This window comes from Gavia stellata, chromosome 25 (genome assembly GCF_030936135.1).
Source record: "Gavia stellata isolate bGavSte3 chromosome 25, bGavSte3.hap2, whole genome shotgun sequence".
In the NCBI taxonomy this organism is placed as follows: Eukaryota; Metazoa; Chordata; class Aves; order Gaviiformes; family Gaviidae; genus Gavia; species Gavia stellata.
Genome location: NC_082618.1, coordinates 1,480,975 through 1,497,195, shown reverse-complemented (window position 1 = coordinate 1,497,195; position 16,221 = coordinate 1,480,975). Strand labels below are relative to the sequence as shown.

Below are 16,221 nucleotides of genomic sequence, written 5' to 3'. Positions count from 1 at the left end.
TCCTACACACGTCCCTGAGCCGACATCCATAAAAGCTCGTCACAGCTGTCCAGCATTTTCCCACATAACTGCAAACTTGAGTTGAAGCTCAGGGTCCCTCAATAGCTACTGTAAAGAGCTACACAGGCTGACTCGCTCCCTGGTAGCTCCCAAGGGTCATCCTTTGGAAATGCTCATCTGCCCCCATGGACAGCAAAAGATCAGGGGTTAGAGAAGTCTCAATGAGATCTCCAGGTGAGGGAATGAATTGTGGCCCAGGCCCACAACTGTGAACCACACCAGGGTTTCTCCCTCCCTTTTGGATAAGGTCTGGACGGCCAGAGCCAGTCCTGCTCCCACAAGGTCATGGAGAGTCTGAAACCACCGTCAGCCAAAGCAGAGCTGAGACCACAGTGGAGACATAGAAAGTGCCTCTCCATATGGGTAGGAAGAAAATGTCAAAGCTGGCATCAAACCAATTTGTTCAATCTCATTTAGAGATAAACCACACATGTTCATAGCCCTCCTGCCTCAGGGTTTCTCTTTTTATTCCATTCTTTTGATTTGTTTTGCTCCCATCCCATCAAAGCCTCAGCGGCCTCATGAACAAGTGCTGGAAGAGGTAAATGGGAATGCAGGAAGTTGATTACTAATGAAACACATAAATTATCATACTGGCAATTACCCGAAGAACTAAGGTTCAAAAGAGCCTCTTTCTTTTCCATTATAAATTCTCAGTCTAAACACCCACAGCAGCCTTGGGCCGGCCCAATCGCACAGGCAGGCTTGCTCAGGTGCATTACAAACTGGGATGGGACTGGTTTTGTGTCATCAAGAACTGACATATCCTTACCAGCCAGTAGATAAGAGATGTCAATATTACATGTGCTCACGTGCACAGATGGCCAGACGCAGCTACATCCCAGAAAGCACCCCATGACTAGATGTGATGTCCAGTCTTGTAGCACTAAGTTAGGGAAGCTGAAACTCGGGCTGTGAGGATGAAACTTTCTCTAGGAGTCGGTACTAAAAAGCTTTCCATTAGAAAGAGAAATAGACACTAAGGAGATTAGCCAGTTATCTGATTTGTTCAGCTACCGAGAGTGAAAGCCCGGCTCCATTGATGGGAATTTTGCTCCTTCTATCAATGGGATCAGAATTTCACATTTGCAAAATAAGCACGTTTTCCTTTGAAGACGAGTCCCTTTCCAAGCTGAAAGCAGCTCTTCCGTTGGCTAAGCAAGGAGGACGACATCAACCCTTCTGCCCGTCAAGAAACACTTCATGGGTGGCTTGGCTTCTCCAAGCAGCCAAGCAATTAGGAAGTTCAGGGATGTGCAATGTTTGGCATTAAACATTGTTCTGATGGAGAAGCACACACCGCCAAGGTCAGCAAGTTATCAGAAGAGCTCTTTATTTGCTGGGACTTAACACTGTGATTCCAACCCTGAATTTGTTGTGTGCTGCAAAGCACCCTGGAAAGTGTTAGAAGGCACAATAACTGCGCAAAATACCTGAAAACAGCAGCTTCAGGCCTCTCTTACTGCAAATAAACACCACCAGAGACATCACCCAGTGCATTACGCAGTCAGCACTTTCCCACAGCAAAACTCCTGTCGTGCCATAGCAACACGAGCAAGGTGTCCATTGGGCACATATAATCCAGCCAAAAGCCTTGACTCGCTGCACCGTTACAGAGAAGACAATAAATTTAACCTGCAGAAAAATTCCTCCAATCGCTGGCTCAAAAAAAAACCCTCTAAAAATCCAGAATAGCTAATCATAAACAGCTTTTTAAGTGAGAGGCTGCTTGTCTAATCCAATATCCTTCTGCCTTTTTATTATGTGACCTTCTCCCCCTAAAAGGATACATACGCCTTACCCTTATTGATAGGAGTTACAGAAACCAAAGCACGTCTCTTGTTTGCTATTATCAGACCAAAAAAAGGGCAGGCAGAAAATGCTGGACCTCAATGCAGGACAGCGGGAAAGCCTGAGGCCAGCCAGAACCTCCTCCAGAGCCCTGTATTTAACCAGCCTCTTTATTTGCTTTGCTTCCATTTCCTCGGCTCGTATATTCCACCCTTTGTTGTGAAAAATGAGAGAGAGAGAAAAAAGAAGATGGGGAATATAACAAAATAAAGCTATTGAGAAATAAGCCTGGAAGGCAACTGGAATGAACTCTGAAGAAGTCATTAGCTACTTAACCCCTTAAACAGCCCCAAAATGGGGTGGGGTGGGGAAGTGCGCTTTCTTTTTGCATCTCAATCCAAACCAAACCTTGTATATTTTTACTGCTCAGAAGCACCACTGGGCTGAAACACCCATTCCTCCTGGGCTCACCCGCAGACCTGGCTCCGCTCACGGGAGCTCCTCAACGAAGCAATTAAAGCACTTGAGAGGCCATTTGCCTGATGGCTACACTGAAGGAGTGAGACCCCACGGATCTAAAGTCGCTTGTCTCAAGGTGCCCCAGGCATGACACCACCGGTTTGGGGATCCTCTGCGACTTGGCCAGGATGGGAGGAACCGCTGCGGGTCCCTGCCCAAACCTCCTTCTCGCCCCACCACGGCACCTTGCCGTTGCCTTGGCTGGAGAAGAAACATCACAAGACAACTTGTCTCCTGAAATGCTTTCACCGAAAACACAGGTTCAGCCTCTCTGAAACACTTCATCAGCTTGCAGCAGCTGCACGAGCTGCCTGTCCAGGCTCCCGCTGAAATAAGATGTTTTGGTTTGACTCTTTTCATGGAAGCACGTGACTTGGCGAGCCAAAATCTACAAGTTTGCCACACCTTCAGAACAGAAATAAGTTAAAAAGCTCAAATTCTAAATGAAACACTTTGTTTGGGAACAGATGAGATTTTTTTCCCAGCTTCTGATTCGTGGAAAAAAAAAAGCAAAAATAAAAATGTGCTGATTTGGCTCAAACTGAAAACAGATCCTCCTACTTTTTTCCTTTCCTTTTTTTTTTTTTTTAAACTGCTGGGGAACTGAAAAATTTCATATTTGCACAGCTGAGTTTGGGAGGCAGCGCCTGCCCTAGGGCTGTTAACTCTCATTGCCAGCCCAGAGGTACCGACTTGGTTCCTACAGCCTGTGCAACCAGGCACGACGTTACCTCCGGTGCTTTTATGGAGGGAAACCTGAGCCCGTCGCACGTCCACCTCCCCGAGGGGTGAAGCAGGAGAGAACGTTGTTTCAGCGATATCCTCCAACTCTCTATTTTCTCATTTTCCCTTCTGCACCACTGAAATCAAATTTACAAAGCAGTGACAAGCTACATTTAAGTACTTGTGATGGACATTTCATCCATCAGACACATTGGCAAACACAGTTACACATTTCAAAGGCAGAAATTACTGTGTCCCTGCAAAGCACAATTTACTCCTTATGTGCAAACATGAAGAATTGCTGAGGAAAAAAACGCTTCAAATCTTTTTTACCTTCGGGAAGTAATAGCAATTACAATCAGTTACACAGCCATATTTCTTCCCCCTCCCCATCCAAACCTATTCACAAAATCTCATGCACTGGATTAGATTTAGTTGAAAGAAAAGTAATGGGATTTGTGTTTCCTAGCAAATTAAATAGAAATTGCCCAAAAGAATAATCCTAAAATACAAAATACTGCCTCATCCCACATGTTGTTAATAGGCTTGTGTTCTAATGGCTTGTTTAGAAAGATGGACTTTTCTTAAATGACATCCTAACGATGTGCATTCAGGAACATGAGACATATATATCTTTCGCTACCAAGGCTTTGGGTTTTTTCACTTTTTTTTTTTACAGAATTCTTATCAAATTAAAGGAAACGTTAAGAATGACTTTGTGCTGTCCTGCAATACTAAAGACTGAAAATTCCAAATGCTAATGTTTCTGAAAATTATTTTTCTTGCTTTTACTTGTCTCACGGTTGTTGCAGCAAAGGGTCTCAGTGCTGCCTGCACCACCTCAGCTCCAGGCAGGATGCAGTGTGGGACTGAGCAACTCACTACTTGTGAAACCCATTCAAATTCCAGAAGGATGTTTGATCCTATCTACTTCTCCCTCTGTTGAGTGGTGCCAGGACTTTGCGTACCCGGTCCCAGAGCACACTGAGGTCCGCGATCTTGTGTCACAACTCATTTTGGCTCACAAGGGTCCTGCTGCTAGTCCCCACAGCACCACCACAATCCCTCTCTTTCCATCCTCTCAGCTGGATCCAGGGCACAACAGTCGTTCAGTACGGACATGACCGGGCGACCGAGGCAGACAGCAAGGTCCTGGCTCAGCTTGTCTTCCACATGCCCACATGGGGCTAGGACCACGATGCCCCCAGAGAGCCCCCGGCCGAGCCCTCTCTGCTGCACTGGGAGCACAGCCCTGCCTGGAGCAGCATCACCCAGCGACGCAGGAGGCGCAGGACCTTGGGCTGGTCTCAGTCTGCAAAAAGCCCAGCATAGTTTTAACTCATTTCATTTGGAGAGTGAATAATCTGAGCCAGATTGGCATCAGCCTTTGGAACTGCAGTGATTTCAGCCCATGCACCCTCCACTGCAGTGGCTGCTCTGGCACCGAAGGCTCGCAAAGCATTTTATGAACTACCGCTCTCTGCCTGGCTCCGGTGAGCTTTGCAGCCTGCCCTGTGCTCATGGACACGTCCCGGACATCAAGGGGCAGAGCAGAAAAGCAAAGGTGGTTGAGCTCTCGCTGTGCCTTGCCAGCGTGCCCAGGAGCATCGCTGTACCTGCACGGCCCTCCCCAGCAAAACTGGCTCTGGTCCTGTGCAGCACCGACCTCCTCAGAGCATCACGGTCACCCCGGGAGATTTGCACCCCTTTGTGTTCACAGGCAGGCAGGAGCTAAGTCTGACTTCAAAGGGTTTGTACTGATCCTCTTTGATGTCGCCAAAGCCAGTCAAGCTGGAAAAGCAGCACTTCCCCGCTGGGCTCCTGCTCCGTCCCCCTGTACCCATCTGGCCGGTGGCTGCGGCCACAGGGTCCTGCGAAAGCTGACAACTGCTGCACGTAGCACTGGCTGCCAGCTCATTTAGCTCCAGGAATAGCAGATCCAACACTGGATGCAGCTGCCCATCCTCTCACCTCCTCTCCAGCTCCACTCTGCCCTCTGCCCACTTCGCTCCCTCCTGCCCAGCACCCATCCTGCCCCATCCTGCTGCGGTGCTGCCGGCCCCACGTTCCTCCCCTGCTGCCCCTCATCTCCTCCTGCCTTCCCCAGCTCTGACTTTTTGGGGAACTGCCCAGTGCAAACCCTGGGAGGGAGCCTCCTTGCACAGCCCATTTAATAAGCAGCAGGCTGACTGCCCCAGCTCATCCTTGGGAAGATAAATGCACTTTCTCATAAGCAGGGGCAAGAGGACAGGGACCGCACACACCATCAGCAGAGCACGGCAGAGCAGGCTCATGAAAAGCAGCCGTGGGCGATGGCTGCTGCCCAGGAGCACAGCAGGACCGGGATGCTGCCTGGTACCGCCGAGCAGATGCCCTGACAGCCCAACGGAGGCCAAGAGCACTAACCTTGACATCACACTGCTTTGAATGGCATTTGAAAAAAAATCTTTCAAAAGAGTCAGGTGAAACCCTCTCAGGATTACTGAGTTTTTTCTCCCCGTCATTTTTGCCACAGCGCTGGGCCAAGACACCATCCTTCTGCCCCAGTTCCCCCCTACCCCGTGTCACAAACAGGCTCAGCTGTGACCACAGGCACAGCGACACAGCGACCGGGGAGTCAAAGCAAAGCAAAGCAAGATCTACAGATGATGCTCGACCCCGAGCTCTTGCTGCACCCCAAGCAGAGGTGGACATATTACTCTCCTCCCTCTTCACAAGTATCACTGCTGCTAGGTAAACTGAGGCACAAAAAGATCCCAGTGAAGAATTAGAAATAGATATCTGGACTGGTGCTTCTCTGTATGTACATCTAACTCCTAAACCTCATTATTTAGGGGGCAAACCTATTTCTGAATGTTCCTCTATAGAAAGCGTGTAGATGCAGCGCAGAACTGAGGCTTTTTGCTGATGTTTGCGCTTTGGTGAGGTGGCTGCTCCAACGGAGGCAAGGGAATCGATTCAGGTTTGCTTATGGTTTGCTATGATTTGATTAAAGCTGATGTGCTGAAAGACACAGTGCACTAACAGCCTGGCTAAAATATTGGTCTCCACAACTCGGAGGGGCACCTGACAGTCCACAGCATCACAACCACAAAAAGGGCACATGCACGGCATGCAGAGCATCACGATAACCTCCAAATCCTTAAGTGTGTAAAATCATGGTAATTAAAGACGGGACCTGCAAAGCCTAATGCTAACTATAAGACACTGCCTGTGCGACCAGAGGCCTGGCAGTGCTCACAAGACCCTCAGGTCCATCCTGCTCCTGAGCCTTGCAACCATCCACGCCAGCGCTCGGGCCCTATCGCTCAGGTCCGCGCTGCTGGGATTCACCGGCACGCTGAGCCATTCATCTTTTGACTCGCTCTAATGGCAGCTTGTCCAGGCCCTTTTCAACCCATGCATCAGCCCCTGAGCCCAGCACTGATAAGGAGGCCCTGAGAAATGAAATAAATAGCGAGCCATTTGCTCGGCGCTCAGTGCCATGGATGGGATGTCTAAGACAGCTTAAACTCAGGCCACAGTCTGGGTTCATGCCTCTGTCTGTACAGTTAAATGAGAAGAAATGGCTTCTCAAAGCAATTTTCAGGTGGGTACTGACCACCTTGACACTCCGGAGCTGCTGTGGCTTCCGCAGAGCCGAGGTTTCCCCAGTGCCCCGGCCCCACAGCTCGGAAGGGAGCCGGACAGCCGAGATGCTTCCCACCCGATTTAAAAAAGAAGCACCATCACTTCCATTTCTGGGGCAGGGAAACCATTCCCAGGCTGCTTTGGATGGAAATCTCTGTTCCCATGGCACTGCCAGTCCTGTTCAGCCCCAAAAGCCACAGACCTGGGTCAGAAATTGATGTCGCCTTTTGCCAGGGAAAGAAACTCTGGACAGACTGACTGCATCCCAAATGAACCCGCTGGGAGCTGGACCAGCACGCAAAGGTGTGCTCGGAGGTGGCCACCTGGCTGGACGAGCAGACAGTGTACAACACAGCAACGCCCCGCTCTATCCACAGCTCTCCTGTGCCTTCATCTGGAAAATGGGGGAGACAGAGGCATTTAGTCTCCTTTGCTTCCAGTCCCAGGGTGTGTGCCATGTCCTCATGGGTCTGGGCTGCACTGACCCTACCCTGGCTCCCATCCTCCCATGCACAGCTCAAAGCCACTGCCTAGGGAGTGCATTTGCAGAGCAATAAGGTAGCAGGTAAGGACGAGACCCCTGAGTCCACACAGCAACACTTACTAGAATAGGAGCGACTTGCTAAAGCCAGGGTTTTAAGGCAAGGGATTGAAGGAACTTGTAAAATTAATGATCCATCTTAGAAGCTTGCATAAAAAATTAAAAATCCATATTAAAATTTGTATAAACGTGTCGCAGCAAGATTTAAATGCCTTTTAAAGCATGTTTAGCTCTTGATCTGAATTTGCTCCCTTCCCATGGCCTAAGGCGACGCAGGCATCGAATTATCAGCTCTGTCCACTGAGACCCCGCGAATAGGCATCGTCTGAAACGGTTGCGAGGAGCATTGGCCCGGCATGATTCACGGCATGTCAGGGAGCACCGAAGTCTCGGCAGCATCTCTGCAGTGAGAGACAAACCCAGCAGATTTGGAAAGAGCTGGATGAAGACACAGTCTGCATCCCTCTCCCCAAAACCATCTTCTTCCAGCTCGAACAGGCTCTTTCTCCACTACAATAAGCCAGAAACCCTCAAGCCTCTGACCAAGGATATCTGAATATCCACCACTAGTAACTCACTCGCTCGCCAGCCAGTTCCTATAACTATGTCAGCATAGCTGGAGTTCAAACAATCTCTTTAATTGTTGTCCAGATGGTGTCCCTGTAATTCTAATTTGTTGGCAGCCAATTTCATTTTATTTATACTCTCTTGCTGTAAGGACTCTTTCCTTGGAGATGATGCTGATGCCTGTTTTTGTATTTCGGGGTTAGGGAGTCCAGGTGACACATCCCCCCTTGGCAGAGGGGGTGTGGAACAAGGGGAACAGAGCCTCTGCAAGCCCTTCCCAAGGCTGCACCCAAAAAAATGTTTGTCCCCCTGGGTAATCAACCTGCTAAAGTACCGGTGCCTAGTGTAGCGCTTGGGCTGTAAAGTGTTGGAAGGTGGAAATACTTGCTGTTTTGGAGTTTTTTCCCCCAGTCCATAGCTTTCTGCCACCTTCCTGCTGAGGATCTGTAGTGCTGGAGAAAACCCAGCGCTGATCTTCAAGCCCCGATGGTCCCTAAGGCAAAGCAACAGCTAAAACCCTCAAGACATGGTCTTCCTCTCCGGTGAAACCTGGAGGAGCCAGACCTCCCTGTGCTCAGCCACTTTGGGTGTCCAAACATTACCATTGCCTGTTCAGGGTGGGAAGTGTTACTAATTTCAGTGAAAAAAAGCTTTCCTGGAGGCCAAGAGTGAAAGGTCGCTGATGCTGGGGCTGGATGGACGGAAGTCTGTTTGTCTCCGGCACACAGGACCTCACTGCAAGGTGGGGGAAAGCTTCCCGCAGGCAGCCCAGGGGAACCGAGCCCTTCCAGATGCACTGCAGCGGGGCAGGGGCCTCGCGTCTGCCGGCTGCTCCAGTCAGTGCTGACATCTGGAGACTGCTAATGAGGCTGGGGCAGACCACAGTGAGTTATAACTATAAATCTCACCCTCCGTGAATTCCCTTGAACCTCGTCAGGGCTAAGCCGGCACGCAGCCAGGGACAGGTAGCCGCAATTTCTCCATCAGCATCTCCGCTCCTCCACTGGACACGCAGTGTCTGGAGCAAGTGTGCACCTTGCAATAAAATAATACTCTGCAGAATATTAATACTGCGCCAGCTTTTACGCTTTTGAAATGAAGGCTGCTTCATACCTGAAACTACCGAGTCCCAAGGAAACCCACACTGTAATTAAAATACATAACTGGAAAATTAGCAGAAGGAGCTCAGCAGAAGAGAGAGATGCAGCTGCTTCTGTCCACAGAAGAATCTGCATAGTGATGCCACAGTTTTATATTCAGAGACACGAAACACTATTAAAGCCCAATATAAGACATAAATTATTCCATTTCCAGCCATGATCACTCACAGCGGAGACACTGTGGATAAACCTCTCTTTAAAAAGAACACTGCAAAAGAGAAAATGAGCTGTACACAGTTTCACCCACTTAATTAACAGGCTGCTTGCGGTGCTTACACTGAAGCATGGACTTGGAGACCCGTGCACAAATCCGCGCGCAGAGCATCCCGGTGCGGTGCAGAGCATCCCCAGCGCACGCTCCCCCTCGCTATGTCTCCTATCCCAGGAGAATATCCTTGCAACTCCTTCCTCAGCAGAAGGATGCTCTTTCGTCTTTGTTTCTCTTTCCACTTTTCCAAGTGTTTTTTTCTTCCCATGGACAAAAAGCCGAGCGGAGCAGACTCAGCCTGTTGCTGCTACATGAGTCAGTCAAGTGACTAATGCCTCTCCCTCCTGGGTTTCCCTCCTCAAGCACATTGCTTCTCCAAAACACTGTTTGATCTCACCTGGGACACCAAAGATAATCAGTCTCAGCCGCCGACACGGCGCAGCCAGCTGGCTGTTGAGGCTGGAGGGAATCTACCTGCCCCGTTACCTTCTGCACCCATCAGCAGGATTAAAATCTCCACTAGCAAACAAGCAGACACAGAGAAAAATAAACACCTGGAGAGAGATACGAGGAGTCGCGCAGCAGCCCCGACTCTCCAGCAAGCACGGGATGGTTTATCAAGCCTTTCTGATAACACAAGAGTGAACCAGGGTCTGGATCAGCCACAGTCCTCATGGGGTTTCTGCTAAATAACAGCCCCCAAACGAGACTGCACAGTGACAGTGCTCTGCAGCATCACGGCCCCTCCCTTCCCAGGACTTACAACAGCCAAGGACCATCATATCAGACATGCACAAGAGGGTAAACACCCCTGATTTTGGCCTTATTTTCAGAGGCAGGGTTAGAATGGCATGGCTGTGTTTGCGATGTGGGACTATTTTACCCGATGCCCCCCCCAGCAGGGACCCAGCGTGCCACCAGCCCCACAGCTGACCACCTCCCCATGCTGCTGGGACTCCAGAACGGGCTGCAGCCCCAACACACCTTCAGCCACTTGGCATTGCCTGCATTATTGGCATGTGGGAGACAACTGTTAATTTAAAATCCATATGGGGCATCATTTAACCACTCCCTTTAAATTATTTCAAGAGCTGTTTCACAGTATACGCTGAAGCAGCTCATGGTTGACTTTTACACAGGAGCCCAGGAAAGAGCGACCCAGTTAAGAGCTTCTGCAGGTGACAGAAGGGAGGTTGCTGGGAAGAAGCGGAAACCAGGTAAACCACATCCTGCTATGTGGTGTATAATCTATAATGATAGAAAAGTCCCCCGGTGAGGGAAGTCCCCAGATTCCCCCCTTGAAGTCTACTGCACCCAAGCTCCTGCAGCCAGCAGCTTTGCCCCCATTTCATGTGTTGCTCTCTGCTGGCATCTCCAGTTTACGCAGGCAAAACCATGCACTGGCATTTCCACTCTGTATCTCAACCTTAAGGACTGCATCAAGCCGGCCAGGTTGATATCTACAACCACCAAAAAAAAAAAAAAACTAACCATCTCCCAGCCTAGAAAAAGCCTTGTAGATACCACAGACCCCACCTGGGGCAGGGGCTATGTGGTCTAAGGCACCAGATGCCAATAGCTGTCCTGCTGCCATGCAGCATTTCCTCCTGTATGGGCACTGCTGATTTCAAAGGAATCTGGGTCAGGTAAGGATTTATCATGATGTCTTTTTGGACAAATAGCTGCTGCTGTGGTTCACATTTGGGTTTTCTCTGCAAGGCACTGACAAGCACGTATTTCAGACACTTTTTGCAAAGCCTACTTATAATGCATGTGCCTCCCTTCAGGTGATATTTGTCAGATTCCTACTATGGAAATGTTTCTACCTCCTGACAATACCCTTTAGATAGTGCCTATGGAGGTGGATGACTCAAGCTTGACATGATGATTTCCATCCACCATTTTTTATTAAAAATACTCCTAGCAGTTTGTAATGTGAAGACAGAAGCTGGTTTTAAAAGGGATGTGGAAACCACAGAGTATGCACAAACTGTGCCACAATCTTATGTCAAGCAACAATAGCCAGAAAATCTATATGTAAAACAGTTCCTCCCAGTCTTAATTTATAATCTCATGCATAGAAACTGCTAAGCATATGGCAACAACATCCATCCGAGACCCGACCATACTTCGTGGTCCCTAAGAGACAGGTTAGGGATGGCCTGCCACTTTCAACTTTGTCGTTTACTTGATGTTACAAAGTTAAGTATCGCTTAATATAGCTTTCTGCAAGTTAATTCCCTTTGTGATGGTGACAGCTTCTAAAAACCCTCACGCTACTACAGAACCGCAAATAGCAAACACCGCTGCTAGGAATAGACAAGCCATCAGCAGAGTGACCTGTTATCTCTCCAGCCTCTTTCCTTGCTGCCAGCATAGTATTTAAAGCAGGGTGGGAAAAAACAGAGTGGAGTTAAAGTTGACAGATGGCTGATGCAAGTCAGAAAAGTTTTCATAGGAGAAAAATAACGGGGCAGAGAAGAGGCACAGCAGCACCCTAAGCACGCCGCTCTGAACGGCCCGCGTTCATCCGAAAACCTGGACTCCTTCCCCCTGACGTTACTTGAAGTCAGAAATATTTTTCGTTTCCTGATCTCCATATCATCCTTCACCCACTACCCGTAGGCTGCAAACACGGAGTATTCGTCGGTATTCACTGCAGGGACGTGCAGGGGGAGACAGGCTGCGTTCCAGCCAGGCTGCGCAGCGCCGTCGCCCTGCAGCATCCCAGAGCCCACACTTAGAGAAATCCTTCCCAAAGTGAACGGCGTTAAGACACGCAACGCTAGACGTGAAAAAAGAAAAAAAATCTGCTGGAAAAAACCCGACAGATCAGGCACTTGTTGGAGCCTTGAGCGCAGAGGAGCATTATAGAAAATTCCCACTGACTTCCCCAGCTTCAAACCTTTAATAATTTAATAGGTGTGACTGGAATTTCTCAATAGGCTGGAACTCCCTCGGGACCAAAGACTTACTGAAAAAGAAACTAAGGAGAATTTGGCATCTCTTCCCCAGCCTGTAAGATTAAATGCAAATATGTTACTGGCATCAAGCTATCACAGCTTGATATATCCACAAAGCTCCCATACACTGACATTAACTTCTCAAGGAAGAACATTTCGTTACTCACCCTGAGATAGCTTATGCTTAAAGGCAGAAAGACTATTTCTGTTTGGCGTTTGGGCAGTGAACAGTGGTACCTTCACCAATTACCAGCACACCCAGGCACTGATCTAGTATTAGTGACAAAACACAGTAAGATAGTGACTGCTGACCTAATATTACATATAATTTCCAATGACTAGGCTGGTAGCTGGCGCACAGAAAAGTATCTCCAGCTTCTTATGCTGCTCTGGCTTTAGTGGACACAAATCAGTTCAGAGCCACTTCTGTGTTTGCTGGTGGAAAAAAATGGCCTGAGGTTGAACTCTTCTCTGCTAGGCTAAGAACTGGGGCATATCTCCATGGCAAAGACACAAAGCCCTCGAAAATAGGTGTTTGTAAAGCAAAAGGCTGTCAGAAAAAAATACAACTAAGTTCTAACAAGAAGTCTGTGCTTAACAGCCAGAGAATAAATGGATGATTAGTTAAAGAGCTCTAACCATTCTGCTGAAGAACGAAGGGGGATACTCTTTGTGAACAGAGATGAATGAACTCTGCTGCTCTCCAATTCAATAGCACAGTTATAATGGGGCACCGACCACATTAAATGGATGCAGCACTCGCATTAGCAGCGACTCGGCTGCTGCATTCTCAGAAGACAGCTCCTCTACACCTAATTCACTTCATTTGCCGTTAATTAACGGAGATGATCCACAGCCTCCCGAGTGCTGGTTTCTCCTTGGGGAAGGTGGGTCTGGCCATGGGGCTGTGCTCAGCTGCCTCCCACAGCTGCTGCTCCCACCCCAGAGATGCCGGTGGGAAAGCGATGCCGAGAGGGCTCACGAAGCTTGCAGACCACCTGACGTGGCTCGGGCTGACAGCAGGGAGACATGGGAAGGATGGAAATGAGACTGGGCTTCCTTCCCACGTCCAGCCACAGACCATTTCCATGCAAAGAGCAGGGGAACAAATCAAGGACAAGCTTCCCCCGTGCAACAGGATGGCCCTGACAGTGGGTTGCAGCCCTGATGCCACTTGAATCAGGTCTTGACAGTTGTCTGCAAATCTCAAAGGCAATTGCAGCGCACATGCTCTAATCAGGGCAGGCATAGCAGAAAAACCCTTGTTCTCTGCATTTGAAATAAACTGCAAGACCCCATCCAATGTCCTCCTGTCTGCTCAGCCCAACCCCTGTCATCCTGAATAGGGACAACAGCTAAGCTTTACCTTGCAACATAATTTGTCATCTGTAGGATGCACAGAAGCTAAGCCAGCTCAGTTCTGCTCACCAACTCCAATCTTCAAGCAAAACCCCTGTCACCTGGGTTACAGGAGGAGAAGAGCCCAGAAGATGCCTCTGCAAGCCCTCGTGTTCCTGGGTCTTAGCTAAGCTGCACTGAAAGTGGTTTCTCCTGTTGCGTCTCTCACCTGAACTGCATTCAGCACATACTCGTTGGGAAGAAGAGAAGCAGTTACAAATACTCAGAAAACAGTTTGTACTTAAGATAAGTTAATCTAAAGCTTGCAAAACCAAAACCAAAGGCTCCAAGTTGAAAAGGCTTGAAAACTAAGGTCTGATTTACCAAAGCACAGCTGAAAAGGGGGAAAGTGGGCAGAAATCTTGGCCTTCTGTTCTGCCAAAATGCCTCCAACACCTGCCCTGGAAGGACCGTTTCCACCTTCCACCATTCCCTTGCTCATTTCCTCATCAAGTTCTCCATCGAGACCACTGATTATGATCATGGCTTGTACCAAATGTCCACTGGGAAGCAAACCAAAAGCTTCAATTTGTTCCATAGCCCTCAAAGACCAGCTGTCAACAATATTAACTTTTGCTTAGAAATGACCCTGGTGAGCCACAAATTGCCTACAAAAGATACCTTCCCACCACGAACCAGACTGGGAGTCTACCTGGCCTCACATCCCGTCTGCGGAGCAGAAGGGATTAGCAGCAACCTGCTTCTAGGGAGGAACTGATGGGATCCTACAGGCAGCAGATGTGGACAACCTTCCTAATAGCCTTTGCCAGCCTGAGGCCAGTCTGTGCTCCCAATCCCTGACCTGGAAAAGGGAATTTTAAAGCTCTTTCCAGCTTCTTAAGCCACAAGCCACCTCCGTGCATCTTGTTACATTGAGACACAGAGAGAACCCTCACTTGTGAAAGGCCACAAAGCAAATGAGAAGACGTGCTAGGAAGACACACTCAGCTCTGCAGGTTCCCAGGAAAGGCTAAAGACATCTTTATAAAAAGATATTAGCCTAACTTTTTCTCTTGCAAAGTTTCACCCACAAAAAGCAGCCTTACTCTTTCAAAAAGCTGCCTTATTTCTAGGCAGGACAAAATCTGAGGCTAAAATCAGTCTACAGCTCTCAACATAACTTTGGTCGGGGACCTTTTCTTTGTCCCCGATCTGCTGAGTCATCTCACTTCTGACCTGCCTTTTGCTCCTTGCTTCATGGGGAGAATACCTCCGGTTATTGCATGACAACGCTACAGAGAAGGTGAAAATGAGCCTTTCCCCGTTCCCAGCCCACTTTGGAAAACTGCAAGGACATTGCTCACCATCCAGTTCCTCCACGGAGATATTCGCTAGCTGTTCGCTGTCACTGCCAGCGGAGAGTGAGCGGTTCAGGTAGTTGCCTTTGTACAACAAGCCAGCTGTTACATGGTGGAATGGCATCTTCTCCCTGGGCACAAGGGAAAAGGGAAGAGAAAGTCTTATTTTAATTATTTGTCTTTGTTTTATTCGGGTAGTACAATAGCCTGCCTTGAAAGAGCAGCTGGACCAAAGCATCCTACACCAGGGAACGCGCACTGAAGTTGGGTGCATGACTGATGGATTGCAGATTTTATTTAGTGTCCAAGACAGGAGCTAAACAAACAAACGAAAAAGCAGCAGCTGCTTCTTTATGCCGAACAAGAATTAGCAGAGACGGAACAGCGGTGCCTTAGGAAAATATGAGTCTCTAGCACTCATACTGCAGCTTTCAGCCTAGAGATTTGCTATTTGATAATAATTATATAGTGCACATGGGTCTACATTGACATGCAATTAAAAAGTCATAGGATCCAGCGGCATGACTTCAAAGCCATGCAAGGGCCTGGACACCAGCTCTCAGACCCCGCTCTGGAGCATCTAGACCCCTAAGATGGTTCAACCCCCCCTGCCCAGAGCATCCGTGCTGAGCGAGACGCACGTCACACCAGTGCCTCTGCTCCAGACTTCAGTGGCCCTCGCTGAAAGAAGAAAATTCACATTCGAGCAGGGCCCAACAAAGAACATTTTCATCTCACAAATATGACAGCTAAGGAAAAATACTGCTCAATGGGAGGCTGTAGAAGAAAAGTGTTTGCAAACTTAGCAGGTATAAACACCGCAGTGTAGTGAAGGGCAGCCATCTGCACAGACAAAAGTGGAAATTACTGTCAGCAGCACTTACACATTGATTTAGGATACACAAGAAAGAGGCAAGTTTGCCAAAGTCAATTGAAATATTAAGAGGAAAATTTGTCATACCCTTGGCTGGTTTCAATCAGCGCAGCCCCATCATGGGCCTATTGCATTTCATACTGCGCATTTCCAGCAGATATAAATCAGCAGAGTCAACAGAGCCACCCAGACATCAGCCAAGGATCTGGCCCAGGGTCTCCACAGGGGCTGGAAGGTGGCCAGGACACGCCGGGCAGTACGGTTTGGAATGGACCATTAATATAAATTTATATGGCAACTTTGGCAGATCTCACTCATGCCGGTGGGAGACACAGCCCCTTGGAAACAAACTCCAAGGGCATTCTCACCACAGCCATGCTGGGACATCAGCTTGTTTTGCCATGAAGAAATAAGTGCCACCTACTGAATCGTTCTCCAGCCAACACTACAATTACAAGGATGATATGGCTCTTACTCAGCCATATGTTC

General features: G+C 48.6%; 1 protein-coding gene across 2 annotated transcripts in view; it reads right to left on the bottom strand.

Moving 5' to 3' along the window:
- The window catches only part of CALN1 (calneuron 1), a 133,155-nt gene that overhangs the window by 95,527 nt on the left and 21,407 nt on the right, over positions 1-16,221 (bottom strand). The window contains exon 2 of one of the 2 annotated variants that reach the window (XM_059829425.1): positions 14,865-14,985. In XM_059829425.1, coding sequence (XP_059685408.1) covers positions 14,865-14,985 — 121 coding nt within the window. Of the gene's footprint in view, positions 1-14,864; positions 14,986-16,221 lie in introns of those variants that run through there. The other variant, XM_059829426.1, reaches the window with a different exon arrangement.